Genomic DNA, 17,443 nt, shown 5'->3' on the forward strand with positions numbered 1-17,443 from the left:
TTGCGCTGCTGTCAGATTACACGCAAGTCGGTGTATGCGGCGCTGCAAGACGAGATTTCTCCTCTGCAGTAAAAGATATGTTTGCCGAGGCATATGAGCTGAGGAGGTGGCGGTGTTCATATACTTTGGCAAACACTTTGTATATATATAAAAAAAAAAATCCCGGCAATGATTTATTCATCCACATCGATTGATGTGAATGGAGAAATCTGGTTTGCCAGGGCATACGAGCTGAAGTGGGTATGGATGTTGGGCGGAGCTCCTATGTCCTGGCAGACGCCTTTCCCCTCCTTTTTCTTTTTTTGGCAGAGATTTTTTCATCCACATTGATCGATGCGAATGAAGAAATCTGTGCCGTTCATTTTTTTCTTTCAGCCCAGAGGCTGAACGGAAAAAAAAAATCTCATTACCCGTATGCTCAATATAAGGAGAATAGCAGAAACTCCTAATGCTGGGCATACATGTAATGATTGCGGAGACCCTCAAATGCCAGGGCAGTACAAACACCCCACAAATAACACCATTTTGGAAAGAAGACACCCCAAGGTATTCGCTGAGGGGCATATTGAGTCCATGAAAGATTGAAATTTTTGTCCCAAGTTAGCGGAAAGGGAGACTTTGTGAGAACAAAATCAAAAAAATCTATTTCCGCTAACTTGTGCCAAAATTTTTTTTTTCAATGAACTCGCAATGCCCCTCATTGAATACCTTGGGGTGTCTTCTTTCCAAAATGGGGTCACATGTGGGGTATTTATACTGCCCTGGCATTTTAGGGGCCCCAAAGCGTGAGAAGAAGTCTGGTATCCAAATGTATAAAAATGCCCTCCTAAAAGGAATTTGGGCCCCTTTGCCCACCTAGGCTGCAAAAAAGTGTCACACATCTGGTATCTCTGTATTCAAGAGAAGTTGAGGAATGTGTTTTGGGGTGTCTTTTTACATATACCCATGCTGGGTGAGATAAATATCTTGGTCAAATGCCAACTTTGTATAAAAAAATGGGAAAAGTTGTCTTTTGCCAAGATATTTCTCTCACCCAGCATGGGTATATGTAAAATGACACCACAAAACACATTCCCCACCTTCTCCTGAGTACGGAGATACCAGATGTGTGACACTTTTTTGCAGCCTAGGTGGGCAAAGGGGCCCACATTCCAAAGAGCACCTTTCGGATTTCACAGGTCATTTACCTACTTACCACACATTAGGGCCCCTGGAAAATGCCAGGGCAGTATAACTACCCCACAAGTGACCCCATTTTGGAAAGAAGAGACCCCAAGGTATTCGCTGATGGGCATAGTGAGTTCATGGAAGTTTTTATTTTTTGTCACAAGTTAGTGGAATATGAGACTTTGTATGAAAAAAATAAATAAATAAAAAAATCATCATTTTCCACTAACTTGTGACAAAAAATAAAAAATTCTAGGAACTCGCCATGCCCCTCACGGAATACCTTGGGGTGTCTTCTTTCCAAAATGGGGTCACTTGTGGGGTAGTTATACTGCCCTGGCATTCTAGGGGCCCAAATGTGTGGTAAGGAGTTTGAAATCAAATTCTGTAAAAAATGACCTGTGAAATCCGAAAGGTGCTCTTTGGAATATGGGCCCCTTTGCCCACCTAGGCTGCAAAAAAGTGTCACACATCTGGTATCTCCGTACTCAGGAGAAGGTGGGGAATGTGTTTTGGGGTGTCATTTTATATATACCCCTGCTGGGTGAGAGAAATATCTTGGCAAAAGACAACTTTTCCCATTTTTTTATACAAAGTTGGCATTTGACCAAGATATTTATCTCACCCAGCATGGGTATATGTAAAAAGACACCCCAAAACACATTCCTCAACTTCTCCTGAGTACGGGGATACCAGATGTGTGACACTTTTTTGCAGCCTAGGTGGGCAAAGGGGCCCATATTCCAAAGAGCACCTTTCGGATTTCACATGTCATTTTTTACTGAATTTGATTTCAAACTCCTTACCACACATTTGGGCCCCTAGAATGCCAGGGCAGTATAACTACCCCACAAGTGACCCCATTTTGGAAAGAAGAGACCCCAAGGTATTCGCTGATGGGCATAATGAGTTCATGGAAGGTTTTATTTTTTGTCACAAGTTAGTGGAATATGAGACTTTGTATGAAAAAAAAAAAAAATCATCATTTTCCACTAACTTGTGACAAAAAATAAAAAATTCTAGGAACTCGCCATGCCCCTCACGAAATACCTTGGGGTGTCTTCTTTCCAAAATGGGGTCACTTGTGGGGTAGTTATACTGCCCTGGCATTCTAGGGGCCCAAATGTGTGGTAAGGAGTTTGAAATCAAATTCTGTAAAAAATGACCTGTGAAATCCAAAAGGTGCTCTTTGGAATATGGGCCCCTTTGCCCACCTAGGCTGCAAAAAAGTGTCACACATCTGGTATCCCCGTACTCAGGAGAAGGTGGGGAATGTGTTTTGGGGTGTCTTTTTACATATACCCATGCTGGGTGAGATAAATATCTTGGTCAAATGACAACTTTGTATAAAAAAATGGGAAAAGTTGTCTTTTGCCAAGATATTTCTCTCACCCAGCATGGGTATATATAAAATGACACCCCAAAACACATTCCCCACCTTCTCCTGAGTACGGAGATACCAGATGTGTGACACTTTTTTGCAGCCTAGGTGGGCAAAGGGGCCCATATTCCAAAGAGCATCTTTCGGATTTCACAGGTCATTTTTTACAGAATTTGATTTCAAACTCCTTACCACACATTTGGGCCCCTAGAATGCCAGGGCAGTATAACTACCCCACAAGTGACCCCATTTTGGAAAGAAGAGACCCCAAGGTATTCGCTGATGGGCATAGTGAGTTCATAGAACTTTTTATTTTTTGTCACAAGTTAGTGGAATATGAGACTTTGTAAGAAAAGAAAAAAAAAAGAAAAAATCATCATTTTCCGCTAACTTGTGACAAAAAATAAAAAGTTCTATGAACTCACTATGCCCATCAGCGAATACCTTAGGGTGTGTACTTTCCGAAATGGGGTCATTTGTGGGGTGTTTGTACTGTCTGGCCATTGTAGAACCTCAGGAAACATGACAGGTGCTCAGAAAGTCAGAGCTGCTTCAAAAAGCGGAAATTCACATTTTTGTACCATAGTTTGTAAACGCTATAACTTTTACCCAAACCATTTTTTTTTTACTCAAACATTTTTTTTTTATCAAAGACATGTAGAACAATAAATTTAGAGCAAAATTTATATATGGATCTCGTTTTTTCTGAAAAATTTGACAACTGAAAGTGAAAAATGTCATTTTTTTGCAAAAAAATCGTTAAATTTCGATTAATAACAAAAAAAGTAAAAATGTCAGCAGCAATGAAATACCACCAAATGAAAGCTCTATTAGTGAGAAGAAAAGGAGGTAAAATTCATTTGGGTGGTAAGTTGCATGACCGAGCAATAAACGGTGAAAGTAGTGTAGGTCAGAAGTGTAAAAAGTGGCCTGGTCTTTCAGGGTGTTTAAGCACTGGGGGCTGAGGTGGTTAAAGGGGTTATCCCAGGACTAACGTAAAAAATTTAAATCATATAGTACATGACAACCTCTTTCTAACAAAGGTAGAACCAGTCCTGTACCTCACATGGATCCAGAGATCTCCCCATTCATTGCTCTGCTAGATTTATATCAAGCTGATATAGTGACAGCCCAAGGGGAGTGTCTTTTCTGCTGCAGCTAAGGGGGCGTGTCTCAGCTCTCCCTATCACAGCTCAGGAGGCAGTTGAAGGATGAAACTGAGCATGTGCGGCCATCTCAGTGAGCCGGTCAAAGAAATAAAAAAAAAACAAAAAAAAAAACAGCAGGTGGCGCTATACAGATACCTTCTATTGAATAACTGTGGGGCTATGCTAAATTGCATGCAATTACCAGGTGCTGGTTTGACAATTGTAGAATATTTTTAGTGGGACAATCCCCTTTAAAGGGGTTCTCTGGAAATAATGATTTTTTTTTTTTTTGCAAGTGTCCCCAGCATGCCCCTGTAAATATAAGATTCATACTTACTTGCTATCCACCACTCCAATTCTCCTTGCTGCCTCCCGCATCTACATGTTCCTGTCCCTGTACTGTTTTTATATCCGCCGCAACAGGAGGATGGTCACTAGATCCACTGCAGCTAATGACAGGTTTCAGCAGTGACTTGTTGCTTGTGGCCACGTCACCGCTGAAGCCAGTGGAAAATGTGACCATGCCCATGCTGCGGCGGATGTAAGAACTTTAAACCAATAATATCACAACCTGAACAGGGGCTATACAGAAGATACAGGAAAGGCCTGCCCAGCCAATCACTGGCTAAGATGGGACACACCCGCAGAAGGAAACTGGCTGGGCAGGCACCTCCTGTGTGTCCAAACAGTAGCCGGCGAGGGCAATTATCAGAATGGGTAAAGCACAGGGAACTTGGTGAGGAGTGTACCACCAAAAACCCAGTGCAAGTATTGTTATAGGTCTATCTTGCTGTTCTTGCCACCAGTAGTGGGTTTAGGAAAAGTGCTCAAAAACAACCACTGACTAAGGCTCTGTTCACACTAGTGTTCTATTTATAACGGAAGGCATGCTGCTGTGATGGATCCATTTTCCAACAAATCCAAGCAGACAATGACAAAACTCAAAAGACCGGTCTCGATTCCAGCAAAAATACTGGAGAGGCAGATGGAATCACTTACGTAGGCTGTCAAGACTGGCCATATTCATCAGATGATCCTGGCAATTTCAGGTAGGCTAGTTTCACACATGTGACACAGCAACCAAAGTTCTCTGGATCCAGCATAGCAAGATAATGGGGGCCAGTGGGCACGAGGCACTAACTATAATTGAAAACATCAAAAGATCCAAGCTCTTCTTGTCAAATACTGGGAATCAGGCAGTCAAAAATTCCTGCATGTAACAGTTTTTGCCTGGCCGAAACCCAGTATTTATGTTAGGGAGCGACTGGATCCCTGCTGGTTGCCATTATACTCAATGGGGCCAAGTGGGCAAGCAGCACTATTTGCCTATGCCGGCTGTTCTCTGCTGGAACAGCCTGCCAGATTGCAGTGCCGCATGTGACAAAGTAGCCTAAGTGGACGACCATCGACCAACTCTCCCCTGTTGGCTGATTTCGGGGGACATAAGGATTGAGCTGTTGGGTTTTTGACCTCAGGGAAATAATCGACCACCAGAGGTGTCTGGCAGTGGCTTACCGCCCCCAAGTAACCCACTGAAAACGAACGCATGCTTGGCCAGGCTGAGAGTCCCTGTGAATTGGAGGATAGCAGTAGGCCAAACCATATCTTATGTGTATGGGCTTCCTAACAGGTCTATTACACTTATGTACTACAGGGCCTATTACACTGACTGATTTTCCCACCAATTATTGCTCATTCCTGATGATTAGCATGTAGTAACTGAATAAAATATAAGATTCACTGTAATGTATCTACAACATACTGGCAATCATTTGATATGATCCACTTTGCTTCTTACCTGGTAACAGCTCTCTGTCTGCATTTTCTGTACACCCGGGATAAGGATAAAAAAGATGACCTTTTTCTAAGGGGTATGGCAGAATCCTAAATGCTGATGTAAAAGAAATACATTGTTTATAGGGATTCTTAAAAAAGTAGCTAATCTAGACATCAGCATTTATACGAAAGAAATCATTTTTATCTAGATATGATGAAAATCAAAGACTGCATAATCATAAAAGGCGAGACAAACAGTATTTCCGGTGAATTTCCAGCGATTATAGAAGAGGAGTACGCACAATAATCCTTCCCTCAATACACTGTGGAAATAGCAGCAGGGGTGCCCTCCCTACAATCACATTATAGTCTACAGTGCTACAGAACATGATGGGGGTGATCTATCAAGACTGGAGCAACCATACGCCAGTGCTGATCTCTTACACATCCCAGCACATGGGCGACAATGAATCTCTCGCTGCGGCTTGTGATCCCGGAAAGTGCCAGGAGCATATAATTGGACCGGACGCACAGCCTAGCAATGAAAAAGTTGTTACTTCTAATCATGGGACGGGAACATGAAATTAAAAAAAATCAGACAACTCCTATTCTGTTGCTGAGCTCTGTAAGGCAGATGCTGCATTAGGGCCCCTACACATAAATAAGCTCTGGCACCAGAAACCTCTTGCAGTTTTATATAGTTTATATTTTAATAGTTTGGGCATTTTGGGATGCGGTGGTGCCTATGATCTTTTTTGTTTGTTTATTTTTAATGTAAGAAAAAGGGGGGGTTAAATTTATGTATTTTTGTGAAATTTTAAAAGCTTTTTTTTTTTACTTTGTATTATACTTTTTTAGGTCCCCATAGGGAACTTGAACATGCAGGCGTCTGTCTGAATGCTGCCAACATTGACTGCAATGAATTTCCATTGCAGTCTATGGGAGATTCACTAGGTTCCTATGGAGGCCTGTGACCTTGAAAGGTCAGGAGGGAGTAGATAAGCTGTGACATCACCTATTGTGAATAGGGGATTCTGTGTTATCTATGTAGGTGACATCTGTCATTGTAAATCTGCCTGTGATGATAATTAGATGGCTACTGAAAAGCACAACAGGAAGTCTTGCCATATTTTAGGCCTAGTGGTCATTGTAAAAACTGCATTTTTTTTTTTTCTTATACAGTGACGTTGAACTTTTTTTTTTTTTTTTTTAAAGTACCTTACTTTAAACAGGTCATCTTCTTATGACACATTCTCTTTAAGGCTAGGTCTACACAACGACATTTGTCGCACCAATGTTGCGCGACAATTTTTATAATGATAGTCTATGGTGTCGCAATGCGACATGCTGTGACTGCGAAAGTCGCAAAAAATCCATCCGAGATGGATTTTTTCTGCGACTGTCGCGTCGCAGTATGTCGCATTGGGACACCATAGACCATCGTTATAAAAATTGTCGCGTGACATCGGTGCGACAAATGTTGCAGTGTAGTTGTGCCCTGTTGCGCGACACATGTCGTCGTGTAGACCTAGCCTAAGACTGGAGCATGAATACGGCTGATGAGATTGAAAGAACCTCATGGTCATTATACGGTCTCTAGGAATGAAAAGCAAGGCCTGGTGGCGGACTGAGCAGCATACAGACAGGTTGTGTGCATGCACTCTATTTTCCTGTTCTCAGTCCTGCCTATCTAGTCTCCAGCAGTAAAGCGCACTTTCATTTCCATAACACATGTAAAGAAGAGATGTACAATGCTGATATGTTTTAGCCAATAAAGCGTTCTAGAAATTTTTTTCTATATCTATACAGAAACATACTATCTATATTTTTTTTCCCCCTTGCATTTTGGGAGCTTTTTAAAACGACACCACTTTCTGATGAGATCTTTAAACTAACAGCATAACTTAAATGTCATGGCATCTGCATTGTGTTATGACAAAACTATGAAAATCATATTTTCCTGTGCAAACAAAAGATAAAAGGTTACATGCATGTCTCATTCTGAAAACACATCTTCATTACAAAGATCCCAGTGGGGATGATATAGATAAGATGCTCGCTTTGATGTCCTGTGAATGGTGCATTGAGATAACTAAATTAGTAGTCCCACTTCAAACAATAACACAAGTGCTAGGGGCTCCCTTTGAAATGAATACAGGCAGCAGAGCATTCCAATGGTGCTGACAATTTAATTAATATGGGCAGGTTACATACCTACAGTACGCAGTGCGGCAACATGGCGAACAATACAGAAGGAAGACATACTTACTGCCTTCCCATGTGCAGTGGAGTAAATTCAGTGCTCCTTCTGCCCGTTTCCAGTGCTGAAGGTGGAAAAAGGCATATGCCACGGCTTCGCTGTCTCCGCGCTTCAGTATATGCTCTGGTGGCATAATCAAGCTTTTCATCTCTAACAGGTACTGGAATAATAAAGCACAAGAATAAAACACATCTAAAGCTAGGCTATTCTAACATGATCGCTGAGTGCTGAACTCAAGAACTGATGCTATATGTATCTCACCCAGCTTTCCCAAGATCCTGCATGTCTACTACTCTTTAATATGGCTCTATTCATTAAATATCCAGAATTCCCTTTAATATCTCATTTAGGGCTCATTCAGACGACCGTATGAATGGGTCCGCAATGGGTACGGACTCATTCATTTCTATAGGGGCCGCAAAACAAGCGGGCTGCATCTGTAGCAAAAAAGATAGAGCATGTCCTATTCTTGTCCCCAATTGCGGACAAGAATCGGAATTTTCTATCATGTGCCATGTGCGGTCCGCAAAATGTGGAACGCACACAGGCCGGTATCTGTGTTTTGCGGATCTGCAATTTGCGGACTGTAAAACACTTACATAAATGTTCCCTGTAAAAGGCAACTGCTTAGTTCTGGACTTGTTTCCTTACAGTGGGGGAAATAATTATTTGACCCCTCACTGATTTTGTAAGTTTGTCCAATGACAAAGAAATGAAAAGTCTCAGAACAGTATCATTTCAATGGTAGGTTTATTGTAACAGTGGCAGATAGCACATCAAAAGGAAAATCGAAAAAATAACTTTAAATAAAAGATAGCAACTGATTTGCATTTCATTGAGTGAAATAAGTATTTGAACCCTCTAACAAAAAAAGACTTAATACTTGGTGGAAAAACCCTTGTTTGCAAGCACAGAGGTCAAACGTTTCTTGTAATTGATGACCAAGTTTGCGCACATTTTAGGAGGAATGTTGGTCCACTCCTCTTTGCAGATCATCTCTAAATCCCTAAGGTTTCGAGGCTGTCTCTGTGCAACTCTGAGCTTGAGCTCCCTCCATAGGTTTTCGATTGGATTAAGGTCCGGAGACTGACTAGGCCACTCCATGACCTTAATGTGCTTCTTCTTGAGCCACTCCTTTGTTGCCTTTGCTGTATGTTTTGGGTCATTGTCGTGCTGGAACACCCATCCACGACCCATTTTCAGTTTCCTGGCAGAGGGAAGGAGGTTGTCGCTCAGGATTTCACGATACATGGCTCCGTCCATTTTCCCGTTTATGCGAATAAGTTGTCCTGTGCCCTTAGCAGAAAAACACCCCCAAAGCAAAATGTTTCCACCCCCATGCTTGACGGTGGGGACGGTGTTTTGGGGGTCATAGGCAGCATTTTTCTTCCTCCAAACACAGCGAGTTGAGTTAATGCCAAAGAGCTCTATTTTGGTCTCATCAGACCACAGCACCTTCTCCCAGTCACTCTCTGAATCATTCAGGTGTTCATTGGCAAACTTCAGACGGGCCTGCACATGTGCCTTCCTGAGCAGGGGGACCTTGCGAGCCCTGCAGGATTTTAATCCATTGCGGTGTAATGTGTTTCCAATGGTTTTCTTGGTGACTGTGGTCCCTGCTAATTTGAGGTCATTAACTAACTCCTCCCGTGTAGTTCTAGGATGCTTTTTCACCTTTCTCAGAACCATTGACACCCCACGAGGTGAGATCTTGCGTGGAGCCCCAGAGCGAGGTCGATTGATGGTCATTTTGTGCTCCTTCCATTTTCGAACAATCGCACCAACAGTTGTCACCTTCTCTCCCAGCTTCTTGCTAATGGTTTTGTAGCCCATTCCAGCCTTGTGCAGGTCTACAATTTTGTCTCTGACATCCTTGGACAGCTCTTTGGTCTTTCCCATGTTGGAGAGTTTGGAGTCTGCTTGATTGATTGATTCTGTGGACAGGTGTCTTTTATACAGGTGACTAGTTAAGACAGGTGTCCTTAATGAGGGTGACTAATTGAGTAGAAGTGTCTAACCACTCTGTGGGAGCCAGAACTCTTAATGGTTGGTAGGGGTTCAAATACTTATTTCACTCAATGAAATGCAAATCAGTTGCTATCTTTTATTTAAAGTTTTTTTTTCGATTTTCCTTTTGATGTGCTATCTGCCACTGTTACAATAAACCTACCATTGAAATGATACTGTTCTGAGACTTTTCATTTCTTTGTCATTGGACAAACTTACAAAATCAGTGAGGGGTCAAATAATTATTTCCCCCACTGTATGTTGTCCCTAGCAACCAATCAGATTTCACCTTACATTTTTCAGAGTGCCTTTGGAAAATGAAAGGTGGAATCTGATTGGTTGCTATAAGCTACTTTGCATCAGTTTTGATAAATCTCCTCCATAGTTCAAAATGAGAACAATGGAAAGTATTAACAGTTACCCAACCTTTTAAGCAGATTTATCTGTTAAATATTGTCCATGACAAAATATTTCTTTAAAAATAAGCAGCGATAACTCCACACTGTACATTAATCAGACAGATTGTGTACTGTATTCAAGTTTCCCCTATTTCATTAGTGTCACTTCTATGTGCGAGCGCAAAGCCTTGTAATAATTAGTTACAATCAATATAACTTTTCTTTGATCATTTTTTTGCCACCGATTTGCCCAAACTGCTCCAGACAGTTACGTGACTCCATTTCTACGCCGTTGGTCTTGAGATGATTTACTAATCTGAAGAAGTGACTTAACTTTCTCTTTTCTTTAAGTAACATTGATGAGGTTGGGTTCTGGTCAAGCAAAGCGTGTTTGCTGCATGAGTGACTCTCACCTTGCCCGAGGCAATCGTGCTGGAGGGTGATATGCTGGTTAATCCTCTGTAATCCTCTTTGTCTAACACACCACTAAAGGTCTGCAAGGATCTTGTGTGGGAAACCGTACCATGTACCCAGGGACATTTCACCTCATGGGTTTAGCATGGCCTTTTGTTAGGCCTTTCGCAATAGCTATATCTAGTCACCCAAGAGCAGATTCTACTTTCACAACTAGGTTGTCCTATGGAAAATATTCCACAGTTTTCAAACCAGCACCTGGATCTGAATTATTTTGTAATTGCATGTACCGTATTTTTCCCCCTATAAGACGCACTGGCCCATAAGACGCATCTAGGTTTTAGAGGGGGGCAATTTTTTCATTACACCTCAGGTCAGACCACCAATCAGACCCCCAGCTGACAGCCACAATAAGACCCCCAATGTTAATTAGACCTCAATAAGACCTCAGCTCAGACACCAATGTTAATGACCCCCAATTAGACCTCAGATAAGAGCCCCATGCCTCTCATCAGCCCCCAGTAGCCTCATATCAGCCCCCAGCAGCCTCATATCAGCCCCCAGCAGCCTCATATCAGCCCCCAGTAGCCTCATATCAGCCCCCAGCAGCCTCATATCAGCCCCCAGCAGCCTCATATAAGCCCCAATCAGCCTCATATGGGTTAAAATAAAAATAAAAAAACACTTACCTATCCTGCTCCGGACGCCGCCGCTCCTCTCCTCCAGCGCGCTCTGTCTTCCGGCTGTGCTGTGAAGGCTGCACACAGCATGAGATCACAGAGCGCAGTCACGCTGTGTGCAGCCTTCACAGCCGACAGCCGAGGATCAGGAAGCGGTGAGTACAAAGCCTTCACCGCTTCCCGGTCCTCCGGTACTAATGAGCGCTTCCATAATGGAAGTGCTCATTAGTATTCGCCCCATAAAACGCAGGGGGGAAAAAATGCGTCTTATGGGGCAAAAATTACGGTAATTAAAAATTTAGCATAGCCATTGAGTTATTCAGTAAAATGATGTGTATAGCACCACCTGCTGTTTGTTTTTTTCTTTATTTTTTTGTCCTGCTCACTGAAATGGCCACACATGCTCAGTTTCATCCTTCCACTGCCTCCTGAGCCATAGATGTCTGGCAGCAGTTTATTTGCGTCTCCACACTGAATTAGACTTGCACTCTTAGCCAAGCCAGTTACAGATGTAGAAGAGCTAAAATTGAATCTGATAACAAGTCACACTGTTATCTTGTGGTAAAAGCCACTGAAATCCATTAAAAAAAGTCAACATTTTCTGGCCATTGTCTACTTAATGCATTAACCATCAAGTTTAGCTCGGCTACATCTGTATTTCACGTGCATGGCCAGTTTTTTGAGATCACATCACCAATGAAAACCATAGCATCCAAGAGTGATCCTCTGGCTGCCTGCAATGTTCCTCTGTTATGGGTAATGCAGGTATGGCAAATCGTGTCCATAGTGTTGACCATAAATAGATAGATATTTGCAGGTGGATTGGTGAATGCTACTTGGACAAAGAGCTTATCCAAAAACTCTGATTTATAATTGAGAAAATAATGATAGTTAGAGAGTCACAAAGAGTGACTATGATTCATTCTGCTGCCGTATGTATGAGGTGTCCTATCAAACTCAAGTATAGGTCATCAACATCAAAGCGGTGGTGGTACAACTCCCGGCATTCTTCCGATCAGCTGCTTAAAGAGGTCACGGCATTCTAGTGAGTGCTGCAGCTTCTTACTAGTCCAGTGACATCATGTTCATCGGTCACAAGGCCTATAGACAGCTTAGTTCGATTCAAGTGAATGAACCTGAGCTGCAATACAAAGCACAACCACTATACAATGTACAGCGTTTTGCTTGGTAAGCTCTGAGAAGGTCCCAGCAAACAGCTTATCAGCAGGAGTGCCGAGAGTTGGGCCCCCACCGATCAGATATTGATGACCTATACTGAAGACAAAATATCAGACAATCGGACAACCCCTTTAATAAAGAAGCAATTAAATCACACTTGGTATACTGTAAGCAAAATAGAGTACTATAATATTTTCTTCACATTCAGCTAGGAAACTAACAGGTATGATTATATAGTCCACTGACATATGGGCTGACAAACTCTACAGTCATAAAATAAAGGTTGGGAGATGGAGAATGAATGCACAAAGTTCAAAAGTTCAGCTTGCATGTTCTGAGTTACTGTTAGAACCTATATTTCATGACCTAAATTACTGTGCACTTTCCTAGCATGGGAGAACTGCAGATGCCTCATGAAATTATCATCGTATTCTTGGATTTGCAGCAGCTGGTGACATCATCCAATTAAATCCAGAGGACATTTGAGGGACAGAGATGCCACCAAGGTTGAGAATGCTTCACTTGTTAGACAGTCAATGGTAATGGTACGGTAGTGGCAAGCAGTGCCAAAAAAGAAAAGGAATAAAACGATTACTTCACCCATATGATCGTAATTACACACAGGAAAAGCAAAATCTGGCTTTTCCTCGCTGCACGTTGTACAATTTGTAGTCTTTCTGCAACTTAATGTAAAACATGTAGATTTTATGCAGTAAAAAGCACAAAATTATACAGTTGTGGCCAAAAGTTGAGACTGACACAAATTTTGGTCTTTACAATGTTTGCTGCTTCAGTGTTTTTATATCTTTGTCAGATGTTTCTATGGTATACTGAAGTACAATTATAAGTACTTCCTAAGTTTTTTAACTCTTAAAGGATAACTGTTATTTTTTTTTTTTTTGCTAGTTTTTTAGTGCTAGGCACGTATACCTGAGTTAGTCTGTCAATGATTGCCAAAAGATCTGTAATTACCTTATAATAACAGCTTTCATTAAGGTCTCCTGTCCCTTTCCACTGCTCCCTTAAAAGACCGTTGCTAGGGCTCATCTGTCTCCGGCTAGGAAGACAGAGGGGCGGTCCTTCACACTGCATGCCTGCATTAGGCTTCAGAGTGAGGAGGCGTGTCTCTCAGTAATCCAATCTGATTGGCTGGCAGGAAGCTGCTGGCTACAGCAAGTTTGTATGTGAGGAAATGCAGTTTTGGCCTCAGAGAACTGGCAGAGGAGCCATCTTGAGAAGATCCTCATAATGTAGGATTTAAAACAGCCATAACTAAGGGCAAAACTCAAGGAAAACAGTGGTAAGTGAAGAAACTAAAGATTGCTTTATGCATAATGCTGCTGCAGCAGTAACATATGTTAAAAAATATTTTTTTAATGAAAATATGACAGTTATCCTTTAATGACAATCAAATACAGTTTATGCAAAGACTCAATACTTACAGTGTTGCCCCGTCTTTTTCAAGATTTCTGGCATGCTGGATATCAGCGTCTCTGCCAAACCCTGACGTATGGCAACCTATTATTTTTGAGAATTGACCACAGGTTCTCAATGGGATTGAAATCAGGGGTGTTGCCTGGCCATGGACCCAAAATTTCAATGTTTTGTTCACTGAGCCATTTAATTATCACTTTTGCCTTGTGACATGGTGCTCCATAATGCCAGAAAAAGAATTGTTCATCGCCAAATTGCTCCTGGACTTTTGGGAGAAGTTGCTCTGGGGGATGTTTTGATACCATTCTTTATTAATGGCAAAATTGTGAGTGAAATAAAAAAATAAAATAAAAAGTTGAGAAGCGTTGTTAATTGGATGTATGATCCACATTTTTCTCGTTTTGTTGGTAAAATTGTGAGTGAGCCCACTCTCTTGGAAGAGAAGCAACCCCACATATGAATGGTCTCAGGATACTCTACTGCTGATATGATAGAGGATTCATGGTAGCGCTTATCTTCTTCTTCAATCATCTTTCCAGATGTCCCAAACAGTCGCTTCATCAGAGAAAATAACTTTACTCCAGTCCTCTGCAATCCTCTTCTTCACAGCAACTAAACTGTCCCCTTGAAGTTCTTAATGATCTGATAAATGTTTGATTAAGGTACAATCTTAAAAGCAGCAATGTCCTTTCCTGTGAGGCCTTTTTGATGCACAGCAATGGTGACTGCACTTGTTTCCTTGGAGGTAACCATGGTTAACAGAACAAGTGTCACAGACGTAAGATCGGCAAGGCTGGCAACACGTGGTTTGATCAGACATGTTTTCTGTTTGGATCAAATGACGTCTGTGTTGTTTCTGGTGCTTGCCACACCTTCTTTCCCCAGGTGTGACTATTATGGTCATTTAACCTTCTCTATTTATTGTTGTTTCTCCCACTATGCTATGCGGTTTATAGCTTCTGTTTGAGTTGTGGATAGCTGGTGTGTGGATCTCGGCTGAGTTCCTGGTGCTGCCATAGCCACTTGAAGATAAGTGTTTTCTTTCCCTTTTGTATTTTGTTTTGTGTGTTGCATTTCCCTGTCATTTGTATTAGGCCTGAGGGAGACTCCTGTTCGTCCTTCCTTTTGGAGGAACAGGTTGTCTCAGTTCTGACCTTAGTACCAGTGTCCTTTAGGGTGAGTTAGGACACTAGGTATTCCTGTGTATGAACTCACCTAACTCTAGGGTCTGTTCATACTGGTAGTTAGTCAAGACTTTGATTAAGGTTTTAATAGGAGGTGTCCATCTCCTTTCCCTAGTTTCCAGGCCTTATTCCCTCACCACTTTCCCTCCTATGTTCGGTGTGGTGTTTCCCTCCCACACCCGAATGTGACAAGACAATTATTTCAACCCCCCCTTTTAAGGCAACCAGTCTGCTCTTCTAATTCAATCAGCATGACAGAGATATCAGCTCCCTTGTCCTCGTTAACACTTTCTCCTGGGCTAACGAGAAGATTACTGAAATGATGTTAGCAGTTCATTTTGTCGCATGGCAGAAATGCAGAGGAAATTGGGCTTTTCTGATTAATTTAAAGGGAACCTGTGAGCGGCAAAACCCATTCCAAACCGCCAGCAGTACCTTCAAGTAGCCGGCAGTAGTGTGAATAGGAGCTGCTGTCATAAAGTGGCCTTCTGTTCTGGCTCATACAGTAGGGTGCCTAGTAGGGGACCTCCTGTGACATCAATATGAGCTGGAAGGCAACATGGACAAGGTTAGTCTTCATGAAGCTGCAAGTAGCTGTTTTAAGTTTATTAGCTTTCATCAGTGCAAGCTATGGAAACCATGGCTCTGGGGTATACTACCTTCTAGGTCAGTGATGGCTAACCTCCGGAACTCCAGCTGTGGTGAAACTACGACTTCCAGCATGCTCCATTCGTTTCTATGGAGTTCTGAGAGCAGCCAAGCAAGTGTACATCTTGGGAGTCGTAGTTTTACTACAACTGGAGAACTGGAGGTTAGCCATCACAGACCTAGGTACTTGTATTTCTTCTTATAGTACCTTAAAGGGAACCTGACATCCAGATATTCAGTATTTAACAATCAAGGGGCAGGAGACAGGAAGAGGGCATGGTAAACTCGACTTGAAGGATGCAAGAGCTAGACTTTTTGACTTCAAGGTGCTCATTAGCATGCAGAGTGTGAAATTAAGGTAGGGCTACACGGCATCGGGTGTCTCAGCCAGGATCGTAGGGGCATCGAAGTGATTCCTTAGAAATTAATGGGGTTTCAGTGAGTGTTGCAGATGTGCAGTGACTACAACCCCTGAATTGTAAACGACCCCTGAAAAAAATCTTCTTTACTGGACCAGCATCGCCATTTAGCCCTAACCGAAATGTTGAATATCTGGATGTCAGTCACAGCGAAGGGGCAGGGAAGGGGGCGCAGTTACCTTGACTTGAAGCAAGGAGGCCGCTGCCCTCTTGACTTCAAGCCTGACTGGAAAATAGCGCTGACGGAGGATAAAAGATCGTTTTTCATACTTTTGCCTCATCAGAATGCAGTAAGAAAATCATCATTCGAAACTCACTGCCGGCTACTTGAAGGTACTGCTGGCGGTTTGGGATGGTTTTGCCGCTGACAGGTTCCCTTTAATTGCAATTAATTGCAAGTCATCTGATCACTATTCATAACAATATAGAGTTAATGCAATTCGAACCATAAAAACTGAGGCACAAACTTTGTGAAAACCAAAATTTGTGTAATTCTTAAAACTTTTGGCCATGACCTGTGTATATACAATATATATATTTTTTATGTGAAAGTTTAAAAAACTTTTGTGTAGCAGTTCCAGTAAATCTTCTGGATTTATATCATTATAGAAGATGGAGAAATAAATATAAAGTTGCAAGAACCCTGTAAGGTTAAAGGGAACCTGACATCCAGATATTCAACATTTCGGTTAGGGCTACATGGCGATGCTGGTCCAGTAAAGAAGATTTTTTCAGGGGTCGTTTACAATTCAGGGGTTGTAGTCACTGCACATCTGCAACACTCACTGAAACCCCATTAATTTCTAAGGAATCACTTTGATGCCCCTACGATCCTGGCTGAGACACCCGATGCCGTGTAGCCCTACCTTAATTTCACACTCTGCATGCTAATGAGCACCTTGAAGTCAAAGAGTCTGGCTCTTGCATCCTTCAAGTCAAGTTTACCATGCCCTCTTCCTGTCTCCTTCCCCTTGATTGTTAAATACTGAATATCTGGATGTCAGGTTCCCTTTAAGGTACTATAAGAATAAATACAAGTACCTAGGACTGTGATGGCTAACCTCCAGCACTCCAGTTGTGGTAAAACTACGACTCCCAAGATGCACACTTGCTTGGCTGCTCTCAGAACTCCATAGAAACGAATGGAGCATGCTGGAAGTCGTAGTTTCACCACAGCTGGAGTTCCGGAGGTTAGCCATCACTGACCGAGAAGGTAGGTAGTATACCCCAGAGCCATGGTTTCCATAGCTTGCACTGATGAAAGCTAATAAACTTAAAACAGCTACTTGCAGCTTCATGAAGACTAACCTTGTCCATGTTGCCTTCCAGCTCATATTGATGTCACAGG

The 17,443-nt window shown here is 42.1% G+C and overlaps 1 protein-coding gene across 1 annotated transcript in view; it reads right to left on the reverse strand.

Annotated features, from left to right (window-relative positions):
• The window catches only part of ST7L (suppression of tumorigenicity 7 like), a 144,248-nt gene that overhangs the window by 56,026 nt on the left and 70,779 nt on the right, over positions 1 to 17,443 (reverse strand). The window contains exons 12-13 of the mRNA XM_040423877.1: positions 7,742 to 7,892; positions 5,495 to 5,587 (exon numbers count right to left, since the gene is read on the reverse strand). Of these exons, the coding sequence (XP_040279811.1) occupies positions 5,495 to 5,587; positions 7,742 to 7,892 (244 nt within the window). The remainder of the gene's footprint in view (positions 1 to 5,494; positions 5,588 to 7,741; positions 7,893 to 17,443) is intronic.

Source organism: Bufo bufo, chromosome 3 (genome assembly GCF_905171765.1).
Source record: "Bufo bufo chromosome 3, aBufBuf1.1, whole genome shotgun sequence".
In the NCBI taxonomy this organism is placed as follows: domain Eukaryota; kingdom Metazoa; phylum Chordata; class Amphibia; order Anura; family Bufonidae; genus Bufo; species Bufo bufo.